The sequence below is a fragment of the Artemia franciscana genome, chromosome 1 (genome assembly GCF_032884065.1).
Source record: "Artemia franciscana chromosome 1, ASM3288406v1, whole genome shotgun sequence".
In the NCBI taxonomy this organism is placed as follows: domain Eukaryota; kingdom Metazoa; phylum Arthropoda; class Branchiopoda; order Anostraca; family Artemiidae; genus Artemia; species Artemia franciscana.
In genome coordinates this window covers 39402241-39428599 of record NC_088863.1, presented here as the reverse complement: position 1 = coordinate 39428599, position 26359 = coordinate 39402241, and the positions used below count along the sequence as shown (strand labels likewise).

At 33.7% G+C, this 26359-nt stretch overlaps 1 protein-coding gene across 6 annotated transcripts in view; it reads left to right on the top strand.

Moving 5' to 3' along the window:
- The window catches only part of LOC136029451 (ninein-like protein), a 123318-nt gene extending 103356 nt beyond the window's left edge, over positions 1–19962 (top strand). For all 6 annotated transcript variants that reach the window (XM_065707896.1, XM_065707872.1, XM_065707881.1 and 3 more), the window contains 6 exons: positions 3933–4085; positions 7490–8179; positions 11162–11623; positions 13359–13509; positions 17314–17414; positions 19763–19962. In XM_065707896.1, the coding sequence (XP_065563968.1) occupies positions 3933–4085; positions 7490–8179; positions 11162–11623; positions 13359–13509; positions 17314–17414; positions 19763–19879 (1674 nt within the window). In that variant the 3' untranslated portion in view covers positions 19880–19962. The remainder of the gene's footprint in view (positions 1–3932; positions 4086–7489; positions 8180–11161; positions 11624–13358; positions 13510–17313; positions 17415–19762) is intronic.
- The last annotated feature ends 6397 nt before the right edge of the window (positions 19963–26359 follow it).

Below are 26359 nucleotides of genomic sequence, written 5' to 3'. Positions count from 1 at the left end.
ATGACGTTAGTGTTATGTAGTCATTTTAAAGTGACTCTTTACTCTTTTTTGTATTCATTTCTTCAGCAAGCAATTATTTTTCTCTTTACATGAAACCTTATAGGACACTATTTTTCAACTGTTCTGTTGCTAGACAAAGAAAAAAGTTTCAAAGATGTATTTATATTAATAATTATTTATATTAGTAATTAATATTTATATTAAGAAAAAAATAATATATATTTTATGAAAAATAACTTCCTCTTTATTATTTACCCATAGATATCATGTTGTTGCATAAAAGTCATGATTAAGAAAAACTCAGTGTGCAAAAACTGTTTTTTTTTTCGCTATTGAATAATGAGAGTTTCAAGGACCAAACAAAATTAGTTTTAGACCTATACCGAACTGGCATTCAAATTGCTGACGGGCTATTTATAACTATAATTTAAACATTTCAAATAAATCTACTACTTTTATTGGAATTGGTGTTCGTTCCCTAGGAAGAAACCAGTCAATTATATCATATAATTTAATATAATGATATAATCTAATTAACATAAAATAATTAATATAAATTAATGTATTATATAATTAATATAATATTTTAATTATATAATTGTGTTATAATATAATATAATTAATATAAAATTATATAAGTAAGTATATTTGAAATACAATTTTAATTTCCGAGTACTTTTTTAGCTTTTTGTCTCATCCAGACCCTATGGGAAATTTAGGGATTCCTCTAGACAAATTGCCGGTGGAAGAGGGTTTCTGATCAACTAGTGAACAACTTTAAACTTATTGTTCTTGTATTTTAAATATAAGATGTGTGTTCTAGGTTTTGTGGCTGCTATAGGACTTCTCTATTAAAGAACATTCTATTCCAACAGTTTCATAGCCAACTTTGAATTCATGGCGAAAATTTAAAAGCAACACACATGCATACATATCATACCTATTAATTTAACACGTTTCACTAAAAGGGGGAGGGTCCATTCTTCTTAACCTGAATTTTACTTACCGATTTGCCTCATATTAATTAATGTAATCTTTACTCCAAAGAAGAAGGAGCATCACAATCTTCGCATATTAATTAATTAATGCCTTGCTGCAAAATATGAAGGCTCAAAATTTTCAGTAAACTTCCTGAAAAGGTTCTGGAAATTTTTCCAAATTTTTTGAAACTGGAAACTCTATGCTGTAAGATATCAAAATTGTTTTTCATCTGGTTTTCCCTGTCTCTGATTGATCTGACCCTCCCAATGTCATCTAGTTTCATTTCATGCTGTCCCGGAATATTTATTCATTCTTTGATAGCTCAGGTGGCTAATATACAGGACGCTGAAGCTGTTACCGTCTCCTTTATTTTAACGCAATTGGAAAATAAAATACAAAATTTGCGAATAAATTTTCAGGATGAAGTTAAATGTCAACGACTTTTTTTCAAGATTGACTATCAAATTTCGCAATGTAATATTTGTCAATAGACTAGCCCTGCATCAGCAACAGAAAATTTACTGTTATTATTTATTTTAAAATTGAGCTTTAATTTATTGAAAAAAAGGAGATTATAGGCTAAATGCACATCTCAGATCCTCCCCTTAAATAACGGGCTTAGTGACACTCTATAAGTTTTACAATTCAGTACGCAATCTGGTTAAACAAAATTCAGATTTCGATTTTTAAGAGTCAACTTTGAGTTTGCTAATTATTGTGGTTGTTTTTGTTTTTAACTTACCAGTTGAACCAAGCAGAAGTTAGCAATTATTTCTTCCAAAGATTTGCTGTCGAGCTTTTTAAAATGGAGAATGTTTCTGTTGAACTCTGTTTTATGGGACTTAGAAATGCCTTTGTCTTAAGGTTAATGTTCCCCTGTGAAGAATAGGAGTTGGAAACAAAGCCAGCAGCTATAGATTTAGTCATTCCAGTGGATTCAAGTCAGAACTATGATACCAAGCTAGAATTATGATAATTCCTAGACTTCTTAAAAAAAATGATCTAAACGCGCTTAAAAATAAGGGAATCTTCCTATTTTCCTTTGTGCTTGTTATGCTACTGAATTTTTTGCATCTAAAAAGATATGAATTGTAGCTAAAAATTGCAAAATAATTTGCTGTTAGAAAATCTGGAAAATAAAAATACAAAACAATATATATCTCACGACGAAATATTAAAACGTGGGACTGCAGAAACATAACCTACGAATATCTTGAGGAACATAAATTTTACCCTTAAAAATGGCAAGCATACTTAAAAGACATTTCGTGCTGAAAGAGGAAGGCTGGGTCTCAAAAATTAGATCTAGAGGGTTTCTTTTCCCTTTGGCTAATTCAGTGTGTTTGTCTTATCCAAGATTTTCTATGCGATTTTCCTCAATTATTTGAGAATCGGTCCCAATTCTACAAACTTCGATTTTGAAACATCTTTGATGCAAAGTCTGTGTGATTGAGCGAAACCAGATCCCAGGAAGTGAGACCAATAAATGGCCATGGAGATAAAGATGGATTGGTGGGGTAACGTAAGTGGGTCTTCTGCATAATCAAATAAAGTGATTATAAAGGTGGGGATAAGAATGTACTAGGACATTATAGGCCTTTTTCTTTATTACCAGTAGCATCCAAACTGTTTGAAAAATTAATAGTTAAAAGAATGGTTGATTTTTGGAGAGCAAGTCATTTTTGAATCCAAACCAATTTAGTTTTCAGAGGGATCTATTTACTGAACACGCTGTTTTATTTTTGACAACTTTTGTGGGGGATGTGTTGTATAATGGTATTAAATTTGCTTCTGTTTTTCTTGATATTGTAAAAGTTTAGACTGCGTTGATCATTTTATTCTTATTGCCAAATTAGAAAATAGTGGTTTTAGAGGACCATTTCCCTAAATAATGTCCTCGTTTTTAAAAGAAATAACTCAACACGTACAATTAGGGGATATCGCTTCTTTAGTCAGTAATGTTAAATTTGGAGTACCCCAAGGAACTGTTCTTGGTTCCCTGTTATTTCTGTTTTTTAGAAATGATTTATATAGAGCTTTTAATATGATTTCGTATTATCTTGAATTTGGATGTGTCGGGGGAAAAGTGATTGTCCCCAGCTTTGCGGATGACGCTCATTTTCCCAAGCGATATTTTAAGAACACTGTATTATTCCTTAATTCATCCCTATCTACTATAATGTTGTTCTGTTTGGGGTAGTACATTTTCTTCTCTTCTCCATCACATTCGAGTTTTACAGAATAAAGCGTTTCGTGGGTTATGCGGTGTTCGTTTTAAAGACTAGGTACAAAAGAGGTATATAGATTGCAAAATCTTGCCATTAGCAGGACTTTTCATTTTTTATCGAAGCCTGTTTATATATAAATATTTTAAAATTGTTTATCAATATGCTTTAAAAGTATGTTTGAATTAGGAAGTGATATTCATACACATTTTACGAGACAGTCTAATATAATTTGCGTCCGCTTGTCCGCTGTTGAGACCCGTAGGTCTCGAATTTTCTATTCGGCATCTAGGACCCCATGCATGGAATTGTTTACCTACGACTTTGAAAAACATGGATGATTTTCGTGAGCTCCGGTGGGAATTAAAGCTATTTTGCCTAAATATTTATGGTTTTGATAGTTGAGTGGAGCCAAGATGTTGGTTTTGTTTCAGGTGATACTGGTCAAGTGGTTTTAGTTTCTTTTTGTTTTGTCTTTTTTGAAATGCAATCCTGAATCGATCGAAATGCACCGATCTCTCTCTCTTTCTTTATCCCTCTCTCTCTCTTTCTCTCTCTCTCTCTCCCTCCCTCTCTCCCTACCTCTCTCTCTCCCTCCCTCTCTCCCTACCTCTCTCTCTCCCTCCCTCTCTCCCTCCCTCTCTCTCTCCCTCCCTCTCTCCCTACCCCTCTCTCTCACCCCCTCTCTTTCTCTCCCTCTCTCGATAACTTCTGTTCTATTTTTAGGAAGAATGTATGAATTTGTCTTCAGATTTAAATGAATACAAAAAGCGATTGAGACACATCGAAGGAACTGTGGAAGAAGCAGTTAAACAAGAAATGGAACCGTACAAACATACTTTAGAGCAACATCAAAAACAAATGCTAGATAAATGTGCTGTAAGTTGCTGTACTTATTTTCGGTGTTCGAAAAGGCATTATCCAGGAACGCTATTTAAAAGACCTTTTCAAAATGAAGACACTTGGAAAAGGACTGTTTAGCAAAAGTTGCTTATACTGCTGCTACAAACTCGTCGCAATGTTAAGCGGCCTGTGGATCAAAAATAAAATTAGCCTATTTGGTTGTATCATGATGCAAACGTCAACCACTAACATAGTTTGCAATTATGGAGGTTGGAAAAAAGATGTATAAGTAGGTAATAGATTGTGGGTTTTGAAAGCAAGGGATAGGGCTTTTATTACAATTAAGGAGGTTTTGCAGTTAATCAGGTCCACTGTTCACCTAAATGTCATAATGTTGATGCTAAATGCCTGCAAAAATACAATTGAAAAAAGGGGAAGTTTGATGGAAATTGAAAGACAAAATCTGATTAATGCATTAAATACTATTTTCAAAGTAATTGTATTTTTTTTTCTATTGTAATTCACCAGTTGTATCGCAGTAATGATAACACTAGTATCAGTAATGATTATATCATTTTTATTTGATTTTAGAATATCGTAGATCTTATACTAGACCCTAAGTATTTTAATTATATGCTATTATCTACAGTCTTTTGTTTTCTTTTAATCCATTTTTTTTAATTAGTCAGTGAAAAGGATTAGCCGTGTAAAATCAGAGAACTACCGCTAGCCGTGACGCTAATTGAAGGGGGGAATTGGCCCCCCTCCTCTGGATTTTGTCAATTTTTTTTGTATTTTCATTGGAAAAATTGAATAAAAAACAAAATCGCCCCCTCCCTCCGTATTTAAAAGAATACACCACCACCCCTCTTCCTCAATTTCCCTGAATTGACGACACTGAATGTCGTATGATATTACACGTTTTAAGAATTGCTAAAACATACTAATAAAATCCTAAAAATAAGTGGAAAAATATGTTTTGAAAATACTTTTAGGGGGAATTTACCCGAAGAAAACATGGTATTTAATTAAATAAAAAATTGAAAATGATTGCAACTCGTCTTAAAATTTTAATAGATAGAATTGATCTTGAAGTGAAGGGACTTGAACCCATTGCTGAATCTTTGCGCTAGGCTGGATGAATGCTATAGACTAGGGTCGAATCAGTTTTAGTTGCTGTTATAAGCATTAAAATAAAACGACAAGTAGACTGTCTGAGGCAATGAAACATCTCTGACCCTTTAACTATTCAAAAAAGGAAATCTTTTAAGCTTTTCATTAATATCTTATAAACTTTAGTGGAAAAAATTAAAAATCCCAATTTACATAGCGAGCAGAGCAAAACAAACTGGAGCTTTGTCTCTTGGACAGAGCTCTCTTATGGTCAATTAATATTCAGCACTATTGGACCTGGCTTTTAAACATTTACGAATTATAGGTGGAAATATGTCAATCAATGCTGTAAAGATTATTTTTTAATAAAAGTAAAGTAACGGTTTAATAAAGTAACGGTTAACGCTAGTCATACATGTGGTCAGTTACCTGGTAGCGTATGATAAAGATGCCTCTTTGCAGGTTGTGGATTCGAACTTTAAAATATAAGACTTGTCTATTGCACAGGAAGGGATGAAATAGGATTCTATACTTTAAATACAGAAATTTCGGACTTAATTCTACAAGAAAGTTCTCTCTCCACTTACTAATAATACCTTATTAGTAATTCCTAATCTATCCACAAAAAATAGTAACTTCTAAGCAAAAGCTTAGAAGTTACGGTATAAGGTATCAAACAGTTCGTGGCAACGAACTGTTGTAAGGAGTCACCTGGCTCATTAGTAACCGAAACTCTAAAAAACGGAATTTTTATGCTAATAGATACATCAAAAGAATCGGATTTTTATGCTGATTTTAAATATATAAGTTTCATCAAGGTTAGTCTTACCCATGACGAGCCGGAGAAAATTCATATTGTTTTTGAAAAAAGGGGGAAACACATCCCCTAAAAGTCATAGAATATTAATTCAAATCACACAATCAGATTCAGCGTATCAGAAAACCCTGCTGAAGAGGTTTAAGGCTCCTATCTACAAAATGTGGAATTTTGTATTTTTTTTTTTGCCAGAAGAAAGATCACGGATGCGTGTTTATTGGTTTTTTTGTTGTTGTTTTTTTCCCAGGAGTGATCGTATTGACCCAGGGGTCCTAGAATGCTGTGAAAGGGCTCATTCTAACGGAAATTAAAAGCCCTAGTGCCCTTTTAAAGTGACCAAAAATTGGAGGGCAACTAGGCCCTCTCCCACGCTCATTTTTTCCCAAAGTCACCGGATCAAAATCTTGAGATAGCCATTTTGTTTAGCATGCTCAAAAAATCAAATAAATATGTCTTTGAGGACGATTTAATCCCCCACAGTCCTCGGGGGAAGGGCTCCGGGCTCCAAGTTATGAACTTGCCCATTGTTTACACATAGTATTGGTTATTGGGAAGTATACAGACGTTTTCAATGGGGATTTTTCTGGAGGTGTGAAGGGTAGGGGATTACATGGGAGGATCTTTCCATGGAGGAATTTATCATGGAGAAAGAGAATTTCCATGAAGTTGGATTTTAAATTAAATAGTTGGATTTTAATTTCCATGAAGTTGGATAAAAAATTAAATTAAAAAAAAACAAGTTTTTTCAACTGAGACTAAGGTGCAACATTAAACTTAAAATGGACAGAAATTATTATGTATCTCACAGTACATGAATAATTAAAATTGAATTTGTATATTAATTTTACTTTTTTTAGCTGAAATTTTTTTTTTGATGAACAGAAATTACTCCGTATTTAAAAGAGACTGCCCCTTCCTTAACGCCTCGCTTTTTACGCTAAAGTTTGACTCTTTCTCGCAATTCTACTTTTTAAAACAATGAAAACTTCAGCGTAAGGGGACAGCCCCTTTCATATACGGAATAACTTCTGTTCGTTTTGAGTTTTAATGTCGCTCCTTACTTTCAGTTAAAAAAAAACTTGTTTTTTTTTATTTAACTAAATTTAAGGAAGCACTTAATCAAAAGAACTTTTATTTGTAGTGTGGCTTTGTCTAAGTTATACGAACTTTTAAATAATTTACATACAATAAGTGGGGGGGGGTCCCAAAAATCATTTACATTTGTTTTTCCTTTTAGCTCTCTTTTTACGCAAATTGTGCATTTAAAGTCTTTTCTACTAGTATGATCAGAGTATATTTAGATAAATAAAATACGCTACTGGAATGCCGCACATTTAAGAAGCTTAAGAAATATTTTTATTTCTGATGCGTGCGCTCCTTAAAATCAATGTATCGTTAGAATTGAGGAAAATTTAAGTAAAACACAGATGACTTTCCACTTTGGTTTCCACTACTACTTCAATTTAGTAAGGATGTCTAATTCACACTTTTCATTTATTTAATATTTTAGGAACTTCATTGTCGGATTGAGGAAGCTACCCACATAGTTAATCAGGCAATAGATAAAGAAAAGGCACTATCTTCTGTTCAAAGTATCAAGGTAGAAGTAGCAACAAAAATTAAAGAGCTTGAAAGTAACAGCAAGAAATTCGTAGATTCCTTCCCGAAAAAAGAAATGAATCCTGTTGATTCACACTCTAGTATATGCGACAAAATGCAATGTAGTGAAATTAAGACAGAGTTAGACCGTATTAAATTTGAAATACTGAAAATGATTGTGGACAAAGAAGAATTGATGAAGAATCGAATAGATAGCAGTGATATTGATAAGAGGATAGAAGAAAGAGTAACTTATGAAACTGAATTACTTCAAAAGCGCATTCGAGAGCTGAATCAGACTGTACTTGATCAAAAAGAAAAATCAGCAACTGAAAAACGAATGCTTGAAGAACGGACAAAAGAATTAGAACATGGATTAGATACTCTTAAAGAAGAGTATGATGATCTGGATATTTATTGGCAGCAGAAAATTGAAGAAGAGCGCGATTTGTTCAAAAAAGAACGTGATATCATGGACGAAAAGTTTAATGGACTTCAAGTGAAAATTAAAGAGCTGGAAGAGCTCGTTTATAAAGCTGAAGAGAAAAGTGACACAGATTCCTTATCGACCATCGACGAGAGGTCCACCTTTGAGAAACAGGTAAGAAATACTTGTAGGCGGTTTCTCCTTTCAAGGTGAAAATTAAGAAATATTAAGCAAGCTGCTACTGTTGCTACGAATAAGTCAATGCAGCATCAAACCACCTGCACACGCCCTCAAATACCCCAATCTCTTCAGAGCCCAATCTATTTGGGGAAGACCTGCTTTTCGTTTGGCCCGACATAGGTGGCTAAAAAGTACAATTTTTGGCAATCTGTTATCCTTCAGTCGTTAAAGCTGACCTAGGAATTTTAACTTTCTTTCATTATAGTCATAAAAAGTATATCCGGACCGTTTTTTTTTCACAGCTTATTGTTTGACATAAAGTTAGCCAGGGGAGTATTTAAACTCTTCTGAGACAATCCCACTAAAAAAAATTTAACAATTGTTCCTCAGCCTTTTGCAGCGCCAACAAGGCAGAAAGAGGTAGAGAGGTAGATAGAGAGGTAGATAGAGAGGTAGAACTCGATGTGTCTCCTTTATCACAAGAAAGAAGCCAACAGCAATAAAACTGAGTACTCCTAAGAAAGAGAAAGAAGGGGAAAATACTGGAAAGTACTCCGGAGTGTATTATAGTGACGATAATAACCAAACAAGTCACAAAATATTAGAATAGTCCGTTACTATAAGCAGAAAAAACCGTCTATTTTGAACTTCTTTTTAATCTGAGCAGCTTCACTGCAATAAAGCTTCACTTACTAATTTGACTTATATTCATTCTCAACAAACAGAAGAATAAATTTGTTCATAGCTTTTGGTAAATGACATTGCTGATTTTCAATCTAAAATGTTAGTTCGTTCAAAAAATTGTATTTATGTTGTATTTTTAAAGACACCATTCCAAATGGAAAAGCTGTCTTAAGTCAAGGATGTCAAGAAATAAAAAGATATTTTAGTTTCAGGTAATTTTTCAGTCTTCCTGGGATTTGTTAAAAAGTGGTCAAATATTCTTATTGACTTATTTTCGACAACCCTCGTGAATCTGAAGGAAGACACAAAATCCAACCATTCGGGTAATACGTAAAATTAAAAATTAAATTATCCAAACTATAAAGCTCTCACGATTTGATATGAAAATAAAAGTTTAATCTCTGCAAACAAACTTGTGAACACTGTTGCTCTACGTTGACTAATATGAGTTTATAGACATAATTTCCGGACCTTTCAACTACGCTGAACAAATTATCTAGGAGTTTGGATTGGATGTGTTTTGGGTAATGATGGGTGCTGGGGTGGGGGCTGGTTGCCTTCCAACCAGTTCCAATTTTAAAAAAGAGCACTAGCCCTTTCAATTACCAATTGAATGAGCCCTTTTCAAAGTTTCTATAGCAATTCCTTTTATACAAAGTGCCCTGGTCTAAAAAACGTAACAAATAAATAAATAATACATTTTGTCCATGTCATTTAAAAACTAACATGAATTAATTCTAAAAAACTTCCCACAAGAAAACTTTTTCAGAAGAAAATAAAGAGCTACATTAAACCAAAGATGGGCAGAAAGAAAGTCAAATAATTTTTCAAGCGTAAAACTACCATAAATCACTATCAATAAATAAAATGAATTCAAAACTAGCAGAAACACATTTTAAGGTTTTCCCTTTTATAACTTTAATAAATCTGAAGTTACTAAGACTTTCAGGAATGAATATCGGTATATATTAAAGTCTCACAAAGAGACAAACTTAGGCATAATTTTTAAAATTATTAGTTTTTAACCCTTTTTTAAGGGAAATATACCTGGTCTAAGGGTAAAGCATCCTATTACCGGTTGAATTGATCATATATCAATTCCTTTTCGAAAAGGTGAGTAAAAACAAGGAACAATAAAAGCAAAAAAAAAAATTTAGAAAGAACAGCTAAAAAAGGAAAATAACTACAAAAAAAATATAAAAAACATTGTGGGTATGTTAAAGTCACATTACAAGTTTCGATTTTGTCAAAAATGGTTTCAATCTGTCAGAAAAATATTCCCGTTGCTAATTGTGTTGTTAATGTTCTAGTTGCTACAAGGTTTTTTTTCCATGGTACCAAAGCTGTGAAAAGTGCATTCGCCTTTTTTTTCAAACTAATATATTTTCTTTAGTCTACTGCAGTCTATATATCAGTGCTAAATGAACGGATTTACACCGTCAAAACTTATGCATAAGGAAGGAAATACTTATGACACCTGATTTACCTGTTAAGCATAAACGTGATAGGTCTTCATACCCTATAAAGGATTTAAAGCACTTGGCTCATTTTAAAATCGTTTTAAATGCCTTTTTGTAATTCCAGATTGATTATTTCAAACCAAAAATACAGGAAACTTAGGGTGGTCCTTGATAGACAAATAATCATCAACATAAATCGTGTTCGTATAAAAACCCAAAGCTTATTACAAAACCAAGCAATGATGTTTCCAGGTTTGTGTTAGATATTTAAGGACATAGTGTTGACAAAATAAATTATGTGTTAGCTAAATAAGAGGCATTGTTTTAGGATGAATATTTTAAGTTCCGCAACGATTTTTCAGTCGATACTTCTTCATTATGTTTAGCTCAGTCAACACATTTCAATCCAGCACTTCCTCAAATGCTTATTATTTACTTAACATTCCAAATACTTTCAATTTTCGGCAAAAATCCATGCCATATTCTTTTCTTTTAGTTGAAGACTGGATAGAAAGCTTTGATCAAAATACTAATAAAAAGTTGAAAAGCTTCAAATTTGGCAGACAATCCAATCGGTAAATGCGTCATCGAAGATAAAGTCAAAGATTTTATACCTCTATAATCGAAAGGATAGAGTGTGTGAATCCTATTTGGAATCTGGGCTCAAACCTACAAAAGATTTTAATCCCGGACATTATTTGATTTTTTTTTATGCTTATTTGGTTTAGCAACGCCATATTCTTATTGTCTCTTGTTTGAGTAATTCTCAATTGAGCCTTGCTAAAGGGCAAAATTGTGATTCTTTTCACCACCTTTTATTATTTATTTCCAGGTTGTTGATTTGGAGGAGGAAAATAACGAACTGCGTCGTCAAATTTCCTTCTATCAATCGGAATCTTCTCGTGTCTCATATGAAGAAGATATACCCACCGCAAAGCTCCAAGAAAGCGTTGAATCCCTCAAGAATCAACTGCAGTACAATCAGTTCAACTACGAAACGCAAATAGAAAACTTACAAAAGCAGATTGAAGAATATGAAACTGAGAAAGAAATCCTTATGACAAAGCATAGCTGTGAATTAAAAAGTCTTCAAAATAAATTGAAACCCTATTCAAAGAACGAATTTTCAGCAGCAGTTTTCAATGCTAATAGCCAAAAGCTGAAGCTCGAGCGTAGATCAGACACAGTTCTTTGTCAGCGACCGTCTAGTCCAATACCCTCTTCAAGTCATTTAACTCGGATGCCTATATTTTCTAGTCAACCACCACCTGCCATTTGTAATAAACTCTTCAAAGTAAGTATTGACGTGCACCTAACTCAACTTGAAATTGCAATCTTATTTTAGGCATTTCGTTGGAAGGACATCTTGCCGTTCTTGATGATAAAATCTGCACCTAGAATTCATTTATTACCGGCTTCCCGAAGTGTTCGGGAAACGTAGGTATTTTTGGTGATTTTTAGCGTTTAGTGTCCAAGAATACGTTTTAAAATTAATCCCAAGGTGACTAAATTGATCAAGTTAAGAATGAAGAGAGGTGAAAAGGTATTTTTGGTACCAAAAAATTAATCCAGCGAATGAAAACTCGAAAATGTGGACTCGAAAAAGTCGAGGAAGATGTGCTACACTTTCTCAGAGAAGTTTCCTAGGATAGTTTTAGAATTCTTTTGATCGACTGTATATCAAGCACTAAGTGGTTTGTGGCCTAACCGCATTTAATGATAAACAAAATCGAAGTTTACATAGGTTTAACTTCTTAGAAAGATTTTTTTACAAACATTTTGCAAAGTAACAAACAAGAGTTGTTTAACGAGTCCCATTATTCTTTAATAATAAATAAGAAATTTAATGTTTGAGTCAGGTATGAACTTTTAGGAAGGTATGAAATGCCCTCATTTGGGGTATTTCCGTTGACAAATGAATTTTTTGCTATTATATTTAAGAATTTGAATAAAAAATATCCCCCCTTCCATTCTCAAAAATGTATTTCGCCCCCTCTCCTAATTTCTGTGACATGATAGCACTGTTATCTTGGCCACTGATCATGAGCTATGATGGACATATGGTGAGTTGGTTATGGGGGGGGGATTTTCCGCCTATAAATCATGTTAATTGTTTTACAAACTTGTTTTCCTTAAATGAAGATCCTAGACCAACAATGGTTTTTTCTTTATACAGATTTGATATTATCTTTAATTTGATTTTCTAAATTTAGGTTTGTTTAGACTTCGTATTATTACGATTAATTACAATTATTAATAACCGTAAGAAGCAAAAGTGCTTAAGAAGGGGCTGGTTGAGTCTTGAAGACAAACTAAATCATCACAAGGCCAACTGTTGTCCGTTGCTGTTCAAACACCCTCCGCCCTATCTTTTTTCTTAATCATTGCAGTTGCCTCACAAAGTAGGAAAACAAGTATTTTTTACTTTTGGAACACTCCTTCTATAAACCGACGTAGGTCACAATACTTTTTTTTTTAACCTTGTACAAAGAACTTTGTCAATTTTTTTTGAAAAATTGGTTCCTTCTTTTGTATAGGCTACGTATAGAATTTTTATTTTTGGTAGGATTTACCCAGCTTTCAATCCAATCTACGTTTAAACAGAGGGGTAATTGGCCCAACAATAAAAATAGACCATGGAACAAACAATCACATTCTTATAATTTCTTCTTGTGTTGAACTAGTACATTTTCTAAGTAAATCGCCAGAAAGATAAAGCCATTTTTCAACTATGTCTGTAGTAAAATAGAACATTTTGAGCTCTTCTATCCAGTTTTATTTACATAATTAAAACTGAAGCTATGTATATTTCTTGAAGTAATTTTTCTTTTGTGTTCTTACACTCGAACTAGACTGAAGGAAATTTTCATCCCTAAAAGTAAGACTGTTCACAATTTATACGGCAAATCCCTCATAATTCTCAGTATAAATCTGATCTAGTCAATACATTTTTGTCTGTGAGACTTAGTCAAAACATACTCATTAAAGCACTGTCATTAATCATGTATAAAACAAAAAATGTTTTTTAGTCCTTGACAATCGAGGGAAGAACAGCTTGCCGAATAGAGCTCTCAGTGTTACAGAATCTGAACCATCGATTGAAACACTTGGAAGAACGAGTCAAACAATTAGATATGGCATTGAAATTTCAGCAACAAGCAACAGACAGAATACTTACTGGTAAGTCTTGTAGATAAAGTTTACTATTTATTGATTAAACGTATTTTTCAATTGAGCACCCAAGTTTGGTTGCAGGCTCTATCAACCCAACTGGAAATGATTTATATCTCTCAGCAATTACGATACTGATCATGTTAGAGGACCTAACAGCTAAGAGGGGGTGAGGAGGAGAAGTGGAAAAGATATTCTTGTAGAATAATTAATTCTTTTACATTAAAGCAGTCATGCTGCAGTCTTAAAGACTATGAATGATTTACGTACAATCGTGTTAGCATACCCTTCACCATATCACACACTGGTATTTCGAAAGAATTTGGTTTGTGTTAAGATTTTTATGTTCAATAAATTAAATTAGATTTGCAATTGACGACTGTAAAAATGACTTTGGAACAATATTAAGTCAGAAGAGATAAAATATGTTTATATATGTGAAGTTGGGGAAGGGGCGTGCTAGGGGGGGGGGGGTATAAGCATCCTGTCATATGTACTAGCGTCTTTTAGCCTTAGATGTCTATATTTATTTATTAGCATCAGATGTGAAATCACAAGTTCCAGTTTTTTAATCACGAATAAAAGAGAGGCACACAATGCGTAGATACCCGGGAGAGGTGTGTTGAAGGAGCACGTGCTGAAATATTCTAATTATTCTACTTTAATCATGAAGATTGAAAATCCGCGCATGAACCCGTTTTCAATAAGGTATGGTATTTGCTGAAGATGCTTCCATTTTTTATATCTTTATTGCACGATTAGCATCAGCTGTAAAACTGCCAAACTCAGAAACCGTTAAATACCATTTTTGGTGAAAATTAAAAATAAAATAAAAATGACGCCTGGGGAAAAAGGCGAAAAGCTTCGCTTTGGGTCCTTCAATCATGCAGATTAAAAATCCTTATATGACTGATTTTAACAAGGTGTAACATTTCCACCTTTTTTCTTTTCGAATGTTTATATGAAGTCTCTGCTTTACATGGGCTTTTAGGGTCCCTGGGTTTTAATTAACATTTTGCGGCACAAAAAGCATTTTTACAAATCTTTCTGATTAAAATTCTGGAAACTTTGATAATATTCCATGTGGGCTTGAGGGGGAGTTCAAATTGGAAGTTACAAGTGGCTCTCCAATCGGTTTTAACCCTTGAAACGTTAATAGAACTTTAAACTTGTAATCGCACCATCCTTCCCAAAGTTTTTCCGATTTTCCGTTTTTTTTTGTGATAAGGTGCTGGAAAAAAAAGTAATAATACACTGGATATTCATCGTTCTTTTCAAAGTCTACGCTAAAGCATTGACAATAATGATAATAATTTATCTACGACTCATACAAAAAGAAATATAAAAAGAAAAACAGACAAAACAAGACAATATTATTTACACGGACTAACACTGTGAGTGAAAAAATGGTTGAACCGGCTGTTGGTGTGGCCCTAGTTGTATGCAGGTCTTGCTAATGTTTTATTACGAACTCGTATAAGATTTCTTTCAGTGCCTAATATCTCACACTTTGTGGCGGTCTGCCGATTTTGGGGCAATGAATCATAGACTAAGGAATAATCAGAATCGAGTTTATAAAGCAAGGGCTTCAGATGCTGACAAGCCCTATATACTTTAACAAACTGAACAAATCGACTCGGTACAGTACAGTATGAAGTTGAAAAAATTCTGTAGAGACGCCATCCAATCGTCATTGCCTTGATTGGTAAAAAAATTTTTAACCAACAAGCTGAGGTTTTTTTTTTTCCTTGATTAATCTATAAAGAAGCATTTGAAATTAGAAACGATTTATTGCTTGTTTATTGGACAAATTCTCTGTCCTATTCAAAATGTATATGTAAGTTATAAGTGTGGAAACTGGTGCTTGTAACGACAAAAAAAAGAAACATCAGTCCCATCTAACGTCTGGCGTCTCTTGGCATTTTATTCAAGCTCTGTAATCGTTTTTCTGTCAGAAACTGCGATTAGACCCTATATACTACGCTAATTTTACCGATTAAAGTAATTAAAGTAATTGTTATTATTATTACAGTGGAGAAAATGCAAAGAACCCCAAACGCTAGCTAATGATCTTTTTGTTAGCACTAGCGCTAGGTTCCACTCTTATAAGTTACACATACTCTTTGGTCCCATGTATGCGCATTTCCAATGCATTCCTTTCAAGTTTAATGTAAGAAATAAAAGATTTTTTTTTTTAGTAATTAATGCATCAAAATATTTCCAAAGCTGCTCAAGGTTTACCAGAAAAATTACTTAGCCTATTACCCTAGCTTCATTGACGGATTCAGGAAAGAGAGCTTTATCAACTAAGCAAAGATAAAAAATTACCTTATAGTACCAACGACTTCAAAATGAAAACATTTCTGCCCCTTGGCTCCATGTTAGGAAAACCAGGATTCTCTACGTTTTTTTTTTCATTTTTTTTTTTTTTTATAAACTTATGAACAAGTTGGTCATGCAAGTTTCAACATTGTTGCCACATTGAACCGTGAAAAAAGCAAACTAATTCGGTAAATTTGATGATGCTTTTTCGTTAGTAAAAATTTAAACATAGATAATCTGTGATTCCCGGTGGTAATAACACAGTATTTCAAACCTATGACACACATATGCCTATGACCTTATTAAGTCTATTACAGAAAGAAGGCAGTGTAGGAGATTTTTATCATGGCCTCGGATGAAAAAAAATCAATATTTTGTCTTGAATAATAAAAATTCAGTAAAAAGATGAATATTGGAATCAGAAGGGAATAGGGATTTCTTTTCGTGAAGGGGCAAGTATAACAAAATAGCATGATTTGTCTTTCTAAAAGGATGTCCTTACAGGTGAGTCAATTGAATAATAATTTGAAGCGTTAATCTTGAATAATTCCAACAATAACCGTATTAATGCATAGCTTAGATTCGTTGCTGCTTTATGATATTTACATTTTTCTTCATTCCTATTTGACAACAAGATGTTAGGGTTACATTCTTACATAATTTTGTTCATTAAATTACTGTTGTTTTACGCAGACATCCTTCTGAAAAATGACACTTTCTTGAGTTCCATGATAACATTTTATTCGCTGGATGTCTGCTGATTTTTCCTTATTTTCAATTTTCACTTTCCTTATTTTCAAACTTGGCGCCTGCTATGTACTAAAACTGTACGACGGTATATGGAGATTTTTTTCATTAAAGACTGATTTCCCGGGTTCTTCTGATTCTAGACGTATATGGTTGTGTAAGTTCCCACTGAACCAGTTTAAAGAATCACATTTCATTTTTACTGCCTTGCTACTTTGAAAGAACTTGCTTCAGGACCTATCCATAAATAGAAAATATTTCACAATTCAAATGAACAATATTGTGAATGCTCAGTCTCATAGAGGTAACTTGTTTAATACTAAAAGAGACAAACTCGATCCACTGTGTCTTGATTTATCTGCTTTAATAAGCATTAGCTTTATCTGAATAATAAAGAGATAGCTGCACTTTTTTATGAATTAGCAATGCTTAATTACACATCAAAATCATAACAAGAATTGAGAAATTTCAATTGATTCTCATTTTCTGAGAAGTTCTGATTGGTCCAATTCCAATTCATCGTCTAATCACTATTTAATACTCTGATAAGAAGTTGGATTGGCTGAATGTCATGACTATTTGAAAGTTAAGTTTCTTTTGAGGAAACAAAGAAAAAACTATAAAAAATATTGAAATAATAAATGTGAAAGAGAAACAGTGGCTAGTTTAGTGCTTCTTTATTCAAAAATTTTCTGTAGACAAGTGTTGTATGTTGCTTAATTTGAGTGTTTCTTTTTGTTTCAGAAACTAGATTAATACATGAATCCGAGTTGAATCAATTGGAAAGAATAATGAATGTAAATCAAGAAGTCCTTGCTCAACAAATAACCAGATATCAAGCTCAGGTGAGATACGTAAGAATGAGTGGTAAATTATGTCTTTTACGACAACGCTGTTAATTTTTGAGTATATCTTGTTCACCTTTTGTGTGAATATTTACGTGCAAAACGTGTTATACTTCAGAGGTTTTGGGGCAATTTAACCAAGAATTTAACGGGATGGTGGTTTATCAGTAAATAAAGCTTTGTTTCTCTTAAATTCCAAACTGTTCATGGTGCAATAAACAGTGACTAAGGAGCAATTCCTATGAACAATAATTGAAACTCTACATAGAAGACGTTTAAAGACAGTTATAAATATGTATCAAAAGAACGCTTTTTATACTGATTCTGAATGTATAAATAATTTCGAGTTTTAGAAAAAGGGAAAATCGTCCTCCAGAATGTGTACGATCTTGATGAAGTTAAACCAAGGATTCAACAATGAATTAGGACCCTAGAGCTTCTCCAGGTCTCTATTAGAATCTGTTTGTCAAAATTCAAAGTTTTGTAGTTTATCTGGTAAGAATAGTCGCAGATTTGGCCCACAGAACAAAAAATTGGAGTGATGATGTGCTGCTACGCTGTGCCAATTTCTCCTCCTGAACATCTACATAGTCCGTATAAAATGAACAGCTATCACAGTTTTATAATTTGTGTAATATGTACTAGCTGAATATAATCTGTATAATGCAATAATAGGACGTGCCAAAGCTTTGTTTTCAAGAGGCAATTCAGTAACGTATAAATATTGCATAGTTGCACACCAATTTCTAAGGGTGAGGTCAGTGGATTTGCCTGTGGACTATAAACTAAATGAGAAATGTATTTTCATCCCGATTCCAACTTTTTTCGTAAAAGGCCCTTCAGACGAAACTAAAGGGCATATGGTAAACTAACCTCCATAATCCATTTTATTTGAAAAAAAAAAATATATGCAAGACTAAGCGTTAATAAGGGATGGTGAGAAGGCTGCCAAGGAAGCTCCTCTCATATTGGAGAAAGATCTTTAGTGTTATTGGAGAAAGTTATTCAGTTATTGGAGAAAAATCTTTAGTGTAAAATGGAATATTTCATTCAAGTCCTTGTCTGCGCAGGGTACATGTAGAGATTCGGTATTGATTGATATTTATTCAAGCAATTCCTGAAAAAATGCGATCTGGATATTCACTTTGTCATTCAAGAACAACTCATGATTATTATTACGATAATGATGATGTAGACGAAATGAGCGATCTTTAAGACGACTGCAACAAATTAGAAGACCATGACGATAATAACCCTGATTAAGATAGGTTGTAACGAAGACAATAACCTTTGATGTTGTCATCGAAGTTATCACAGCCGTTACTGTCATCATAACTGTCTTGACTACTATGATAATTGTCACCGTCTTCTACGCCACTGACAATGTCATCACCATCATTAGCATTATTTAGACACCTAAAATGGCCCTGAAAAGCTTTGTGTAGCAAAACACTCTGTACTGGTCGATGAATTGTGCTGATTTAACTTTTCCATGGGTTGAATTTTTCTTGGGTTGAGTTTTACCGGCTTTAGGGTTTTTTTTGTGGGCTAAGCCTTGTGCGGGTTAGTTTCCGGTGTACCGGAAAAAATTATTGCCGAAAAATTTCAATTAAAAAAAAAACAAGAAAAGTAAAGGTTCGAGAATATTTATTGTGAATGCCAAACTTTAGCCTGAAGCACCTATCCTTAATATGTAGCGTAATTTCCGTTCAATTTTTAAATAAATTTGCTTTCATAGGTAATATTGTATGGCATTATCTAACTAAGAATATTGTAACGTGGAGGTTTATTTTCCAGAAAAAAAGCTTTAGGGTAGTTTTGGAGCTTCTGGATATTGAAAGATCTTTTCTTGGTCAAACCACCGAATCGTTTTTGATACTCAAATAGAGTAAATTTTACATTAGTCAAATGTTTTAACGTACAGGAGCTTATGTATTTAGTTTGAATCTAGTACCTCCTGCCTGCCTTGCTACTTTAGAGACGTCAGGAATAATATTTTAACTTGTTTCTATGAGGTTTTATTTTATACAATTGAAGTAATAATGCTAATGAAAAAAGCATTGTCTACCATCTGAACTTAAAAGTTTAATCCTTTTTTTTTGGAAGTAAGCATTAATGTATCTAGGCTGCATCTGATTTTTTTAAACAGAAATAAACGTTAATTTTCGTGATCGACCGTTGAAGTAGAACTCAATAGTAGTCAGTGCTTTTCCATTAACGGAATTACCTTGTCTGTTTAAAACCAAAATAATGGACATCGAATAGCCTTAACTGCATCTTTTTAACTACTATTTGTCCTAATCTGTAAAGTTATGTCCTTATCTTTCTAAAAAAAAAATTCTTTTCAGACTGAGAAGTTAGTTGCTGCTGAAAGTGTTGTCCAAGAACTATATAGGGAAAACGTGATGTTACTGCAAGCTTTAGATTCCGTGCGTTCAACGCTATCAGTCACAGTGTGTATGTGATTAGTGAGAAACGCGTAAACACATTCCTTTATACCTGTATTGTACGCTTTTTTTAAATATACTTGGAGAACACAGAAACACAATTTAAAGATTTACACTTTTATTGCGAAATGGGAGTTCAGCAGAAGGTGGCTGACTCATATTGATCTCCTATAAATGAGAAAATCAAAAACCACATAAAGCCACCTGAAATGAATGTTTTTTTATTTTTATTTTTTATCATATCGACACGGAAATGTTACGATAGAACTGTTTCATTAGAAAATACAAAAGTTCTTTTCATTAAAAATTAGCTATTTGAGCTATATACGCAGCAACCCCTTTTATTCTTTAATCTTTTTACAAAGATTATAATTTAAACGGTGTGGAAGTGTGAAACAAAAAAGGAGGAAATCGAGTGGTGGTTCTAGAACTATCTTGCCAATGTGTGTTATTAGTAGAAGTAGTAATAGTAGAATAATTTTATTGAAAATAATCGTTTTTTATATAATAGCACAACAAAAGCAGAGCTTGCGAGGATGTGCTAAAATAAAAAAGAAAAAGAGTATGGAGCATGAGACCATTTACCGAAACCAACATCAAAATAAACAACGAAACACTACATCCCAAAACATATGTTTTAAAATACGTTATAATAATATATTGTGAAAAATATATTTTCCCAGTTACAAAGAATTCGATATAAGCGATGTATGAATTTAATATTGACAATGATATTGTAAGTTTTTTTTAATAAGTAAACTCAGAAAACTTCTCTGAAAGTGTTTTTACTCTGTGTGAAAGGGCACCCGTTTTTGGAGCTGTTATCTTATAAACAATTGAACACGACAATGAGGACGTGTTGGCATTGCAAAATCTTATTACAAATATTTGTGAATTTTTTTTTTCCGATTAAATGAAAAATAGAGGCCAACAACACCATGAATTAAAGGTTTTTTTTACGTTAATTGTCCTAGTGTTCCTAGTTCTACTTTAGACTTCAGACAAATTTAGCACAGAAGAGACGCAGATATATATATATATATATATATATATATATATATATATATATATATATATATATATATATATATATATATATATATATATATATATCTATTATCTATATAAAAATAAGCTGTTTGTCTGTTGACTGACGTCATTATAAGGATTGAGCATTGTTCCGTCATGAAGTTGTTTGTCGACTGACGAAATTACAGACCGGGACACAAATGACGACCGGGACACAGGGAATATAAATGACGACCGGGACTCTCAAAGAGAAATTACAGACTGGGACACCGGGACACAAATAACGACCGGGACACAGGGAATATAAATGACGACTGGTATACACAGGGACACAACTATAACGGGGACGCTGGGGGCACAGGGGGGATATATAAATGACGACCGGGACACAGGGAATGTTCGATTAGCAAGCACCATCAACAAAGCTCAAGAGCAATTATTAGAATAATGAGGTATAGATCTGAATACGGATTGTTTTTCCCATGGACAATTATATGTTGCATGTTCAAGAGTCGGTAAACCTGACAATCTATTTATATGCACAGGCAATGGGACAGCGAAGAATGTTGTATATTCGCAAGTTTTACGTAGTTAAAAACATATATATATATATATTTATATATATATATATATATATATATATATATATATATATATATATATATATATATATATATCCATCTATATTCACAGGTGGGACACAGGGACACAACTACAATGGCGCGTAACTAATATGGTGCGAAAAAAGCTAAAAAAAAGAAAAATACCTAAAAAGAAAAAAACTAAAAAAAATTAAAAAAATAAAAAAGGTAAAAAACTAAAATGGAAAAAAAGGTAAAAAACTAAAAAAGCTGCAAAACTAAAAAAAGAAAAACTAAAAAGAAAAAACTAAAAAAGAAACTATATCTATATATATAAAAAAAGTTGTATGTATGCATGTTTGTTTGTTTGTGGGTTTGCATATAACGTCATTATAAGTATATAAGGCTTTGTATATAACGTCATTATAAGATGACACTACAGACCGGGACACAAATGACGACCGGGACACAGGGAATATAAATGACGATCGGGACACTCAAAGAGAAATTACAGACCGGGACACAGGGAATATAAATGACGACCGGGACACTCAAAGAGAAATTACAGACTGGGACACAAATTACGACCGGGACACACGGAATATGAATGACGACCGGGACACAACTACAACGAGGACGCCGGGGGGCACAGGGGGGATATATAAATGACGACGGGGACACAGGGAATGTTCGATTAGCAATCACCATCAACAAAACTCAAGGGCAATCATTAGAATAATGAGGTATAGATCTGAATACGGATTGTTTTTCTCATGGACAATTATATGTTGCATGTTCAAGAGTCGGTAAACCTGACAATCTATTTATATGCACAGACAATGGGACAGCCAAGAATGTTGTATATTCGCAAGTTTTACGGGACACAGGGGCATAGCTACAATGGCGCGTAACTAATATGGCGCGTAACGCCTTACGCGCGCTGGGGGGCGCGAAGCGCCCCCACCAACTAGGTCCTGGGGTGGCGCGAAGCGCCCTCCCAACAGCTAGTATATATATATATATATATATATATATATATATATATATATATATATATATATATATATATATATATATATATATATATATATATATATATATATATATATATATATATATATATATATATATATATATATATATATATATATACTAGCTGGGTCTCGGCGGCTTCGCCGCCGGGCCCCAGCATGGCACGTGGCTGGCTTCTATACATGCATTCTCAATGTCCCTTGTGTTCTAACCGCAGGCGGTGCTGTGTCCCGGCGGCTTGGCCACCGGGTGCATATTTGATTCTCGAATTACGAATTAGCATAATCATTACGTTATTCTTTAGTCTTGAGTCATGGGGTCTCAAATGAGCTATTTCAATTGAATTAGCAATTTCTGGCAGGAATTCAGCTCCTTCTTCTCCTTTTTTATGCTTCACAGAGTCAGACATTTTATAGGATTGGTATTCCCCTAGGGTTCGTTGTGATTCCTAGTGTTGCTTCTCTTCTAACTGCAGATCCGCCGCTGTGATCCCTCAATAACAGGATCACAATTGGCTTATCAGTTGAGAGCTAAGGATTCTAGCACTTCTACATGACTTCTCGAAGGAGATCCTCCCAAAGGAACTTTTTTCCTCAAAAGAGACCAAATAACCTTTAGAGCTTATAGAACCAATCCGATATTGTTTCCTGAGTCTCTCCAAATCCAACTTAAAATTCAGTACTTCTCGACATTTCCAAAAACCATTGTAATCCATTCAGTTCTAACTTTTGATCATTCCTGTTTTCTCCCAATCAGTCCAAGACCCTCTCCTCTCTCCTAAGCTCATTTGTTTCCCTTTTTTCTCTTTTTTTTCATTTTCCCAAAATCAACAATTCTCTTTTTTCCATTGTTTTATATAATGGAAATGCCATCAGCATTCCCATTTTTTTCTACCTGGTCTAGTTTCTATTCCAAAATCGTATTCTTGGAGGCATAAGCCCCCATTGCCGGGCATGTGTTATCAGATTTCATTATATTTAGCCCCCGTAATGGGTATGATCTGTTACGATTGTAAATTTTCTTCCATACACATAATAGTCCAGTTTTTCAACGCGTATACGATTGCTAGACATTCTTTTTCAGTTGTCCTATAATTCGCTTCTGCTTTCGTTAATCTTTTGCAGATAAATATTATTGGGTGTTTCCCGACGTTAAATCCATGGGATAACAATGCTCCCAGTAACAACTCGGGCTCCGTAGTATTTCATTGCTACAGAGAGCGTTTTTCAATGTATCAAACGCTTGTTGCTCATTTCTACCCAGTCTTACGGGGTCTAACACTCCTTTTTTCGTTAAATCTGTTAATGGTTTCGCTATTGCTGCCAAGTATGGTAGGAATCTTGGATAATAGCCTGCAAGTCCTAGGAATGACCGGACTTTTTTCTTTGTAGTTGGGGCCATCGCGTTTTTAACTGCTTCCGTTTTTCTTTTAGTGGTTTAACGGTTCCACCCCTAATTTCGTGACCGAGTTATTTTTTTTTTTGTATTTGTACTTATTTAAATTTCTAAAAAATTAGCGTTAATCTTGCATTACTAAGTCTTGTTAAGACCTGTTCTAGGTGAAGAATATGTTCATCAGACGTTTTTGAAAAAAACTATTATATCATCTAAATTTGCTCTTTTATACGGTAATGGTCTTAAAATAGCCCAAGCTTACTATTGTCCTCTCGTGTAGTATTAGGACTCCATCTGCTTCTACGAATTCTCGTATTCGGGCCGATTTTTCACGCCGTATTTTTTTGCCCCCTTCCTCTGGGCCTGCTTAGCAAGCGCATTGTTTTTATTTAATATTTCTCGTAGCGATAACAAGTGTGTTACCACTGTTTCTTCATTTGTCCTTTGATTTTCTCATGATCCCTTCAGAATATCTAGTACCCCCTTAGGGCAGGGTGTGGGGTTTCTTTAAAGACAAAAAGGTCATAATGAAGCATTTTATCCCAATGGTTTACATCATCTCTTACAAAAACTTGCAACATACGAGCGTAATAATTTAGTGTTCCATTAAATCTTTCTGTCATTCCATTTGTCTTAGGATGGGATGGAGTAGTTAATACTTGCTTAATCCCCCGAATTACGTATGATTTTTGAATATATGTTGATATAAGATGGGTGCCATCACCCGTCAAAATTTCTTTTCGAATACCGTTTTATGAGACATATTTTGTAATTCTTCTGCAATTTTCTGTAATTTTACGTTCCACACTGAAACGGCTTTTGGATATCTTGTAGCCAGATCATTAATAAATAAAATAAATATGTTTCCTGCGCTAGATTTTGGTAGTAGACCTAAAATGTCCATTGAATTTTTTTTAAATCGTTTGCCGAAATGGGGCATCTTTTTCATTGGAACTTTTTCATTTTGGCTTTTTATGCGCGACTAATTGGAAATTATTGCACCTTTTACAAAAGTTACAAATATCCCTTCTCAATCCCTTCCACCAGAAACGTTGCACGATTCTATTTCTCGTTCTTTGGGGCCCTAGGTGTCATCCTATCAGGCTCGAGTACAGGGTTGCAAACTGCCGACGCCAAAAAAGAGTGCAAATCAAGGCCAAAAGAGTGCAAGTCAGAAATTTTGCGCAAGCGTAGCTACCGCCGCGCTCGCAACCCATTTCACTGTTCTCACCACTCCTACGCCAATTACAAACAATTATCAATTATCCTACGATCAACAAACATAATACCTTTGAATTTTTTAAATGAATTTAAAATAAAGTTAGGAGGACTCCCTAAAAATTCAACTTCTAAATAATGAGTTAGATAATGATTTTCATTCTTTTTTTAGCTTAAAAGATAATGCTCTGCTTGAAATTTGCTGATATTTATTTTGATTGCTTGGATCTTTAATCGAACTATAGTTGACTTCATCAAATATTTAGATAAAGTTCTGTCTCCATTTTATCCAAATGTTTTGAAAGGAATATAAGAGTTCCAAGTAACTAGCCGTGAACTATAGCTGACTTCACTGTAGTCAAGTACCGTGCCCTAGCAGCGAAAAAACAACGGTGAAAATATTCTTAGTCACACAAAATAATTTTTCTTCTTCCTCTACTGGATCTTCTCCTTCTTTCCTTTTCTTATAAACTTATGTCCAATGTTTATATGAAATAAGTAGTTCTGTAGAAAATTCCCAGAAAGTGGATAGCTGCTTGTTTGGCGAATGTACTGGTTTGCTTTGAGTATATTAAGTTTGAGCAACTTAATGAATATCGATAAATGTGAATGAGACAAGAATTCTGCGAAAGGGGTATTTTAGATCATGTGAATCAGAAAAAAAGGTCTTTCTAGGATGTTTATCCCAACAACACAGAAGTCCAAATTGAAATTTTCTACTATAGAAAAACCACATCAATGGCTTGCAAAAATGTTCCATGATACATGTGACATAACATTTTATTTTGATGCATTTGCAGTGTCGATCGAGGAGGAGTCAGAGCCCACCAACAACTACACAAAAATTTCATAAACAATAGTAAAGTTATTAAACTAAATTTTTATTGTATCTTCAAAGAATAGTTCCCAGCGCAGAAACAACAATAAATCACAATTTACTTCCAGCTCTTTTTATAGCTACAGGGATTGTAGTTGTAAACAACTACACTTTTTTCAACTACAAGTATATGCTACCTCATAGGATTAAAAACTAGTAGGATACGACAATCTAAGGAAGACAACTCCTCATGTGTGCAAATATGAGGATATACAGGCAGAAGTTCAACTTTGTAATAAGAAACGTACGCAGAAATTGACTTTGGAGAAAATTAAAAAAGTTTAAATAGAGCACAAATTGAAAAAAAAGAACACAGACAACGAGAAACCATAGGAAAAATCATTAAAATCTTGAGATTTTTTAGGA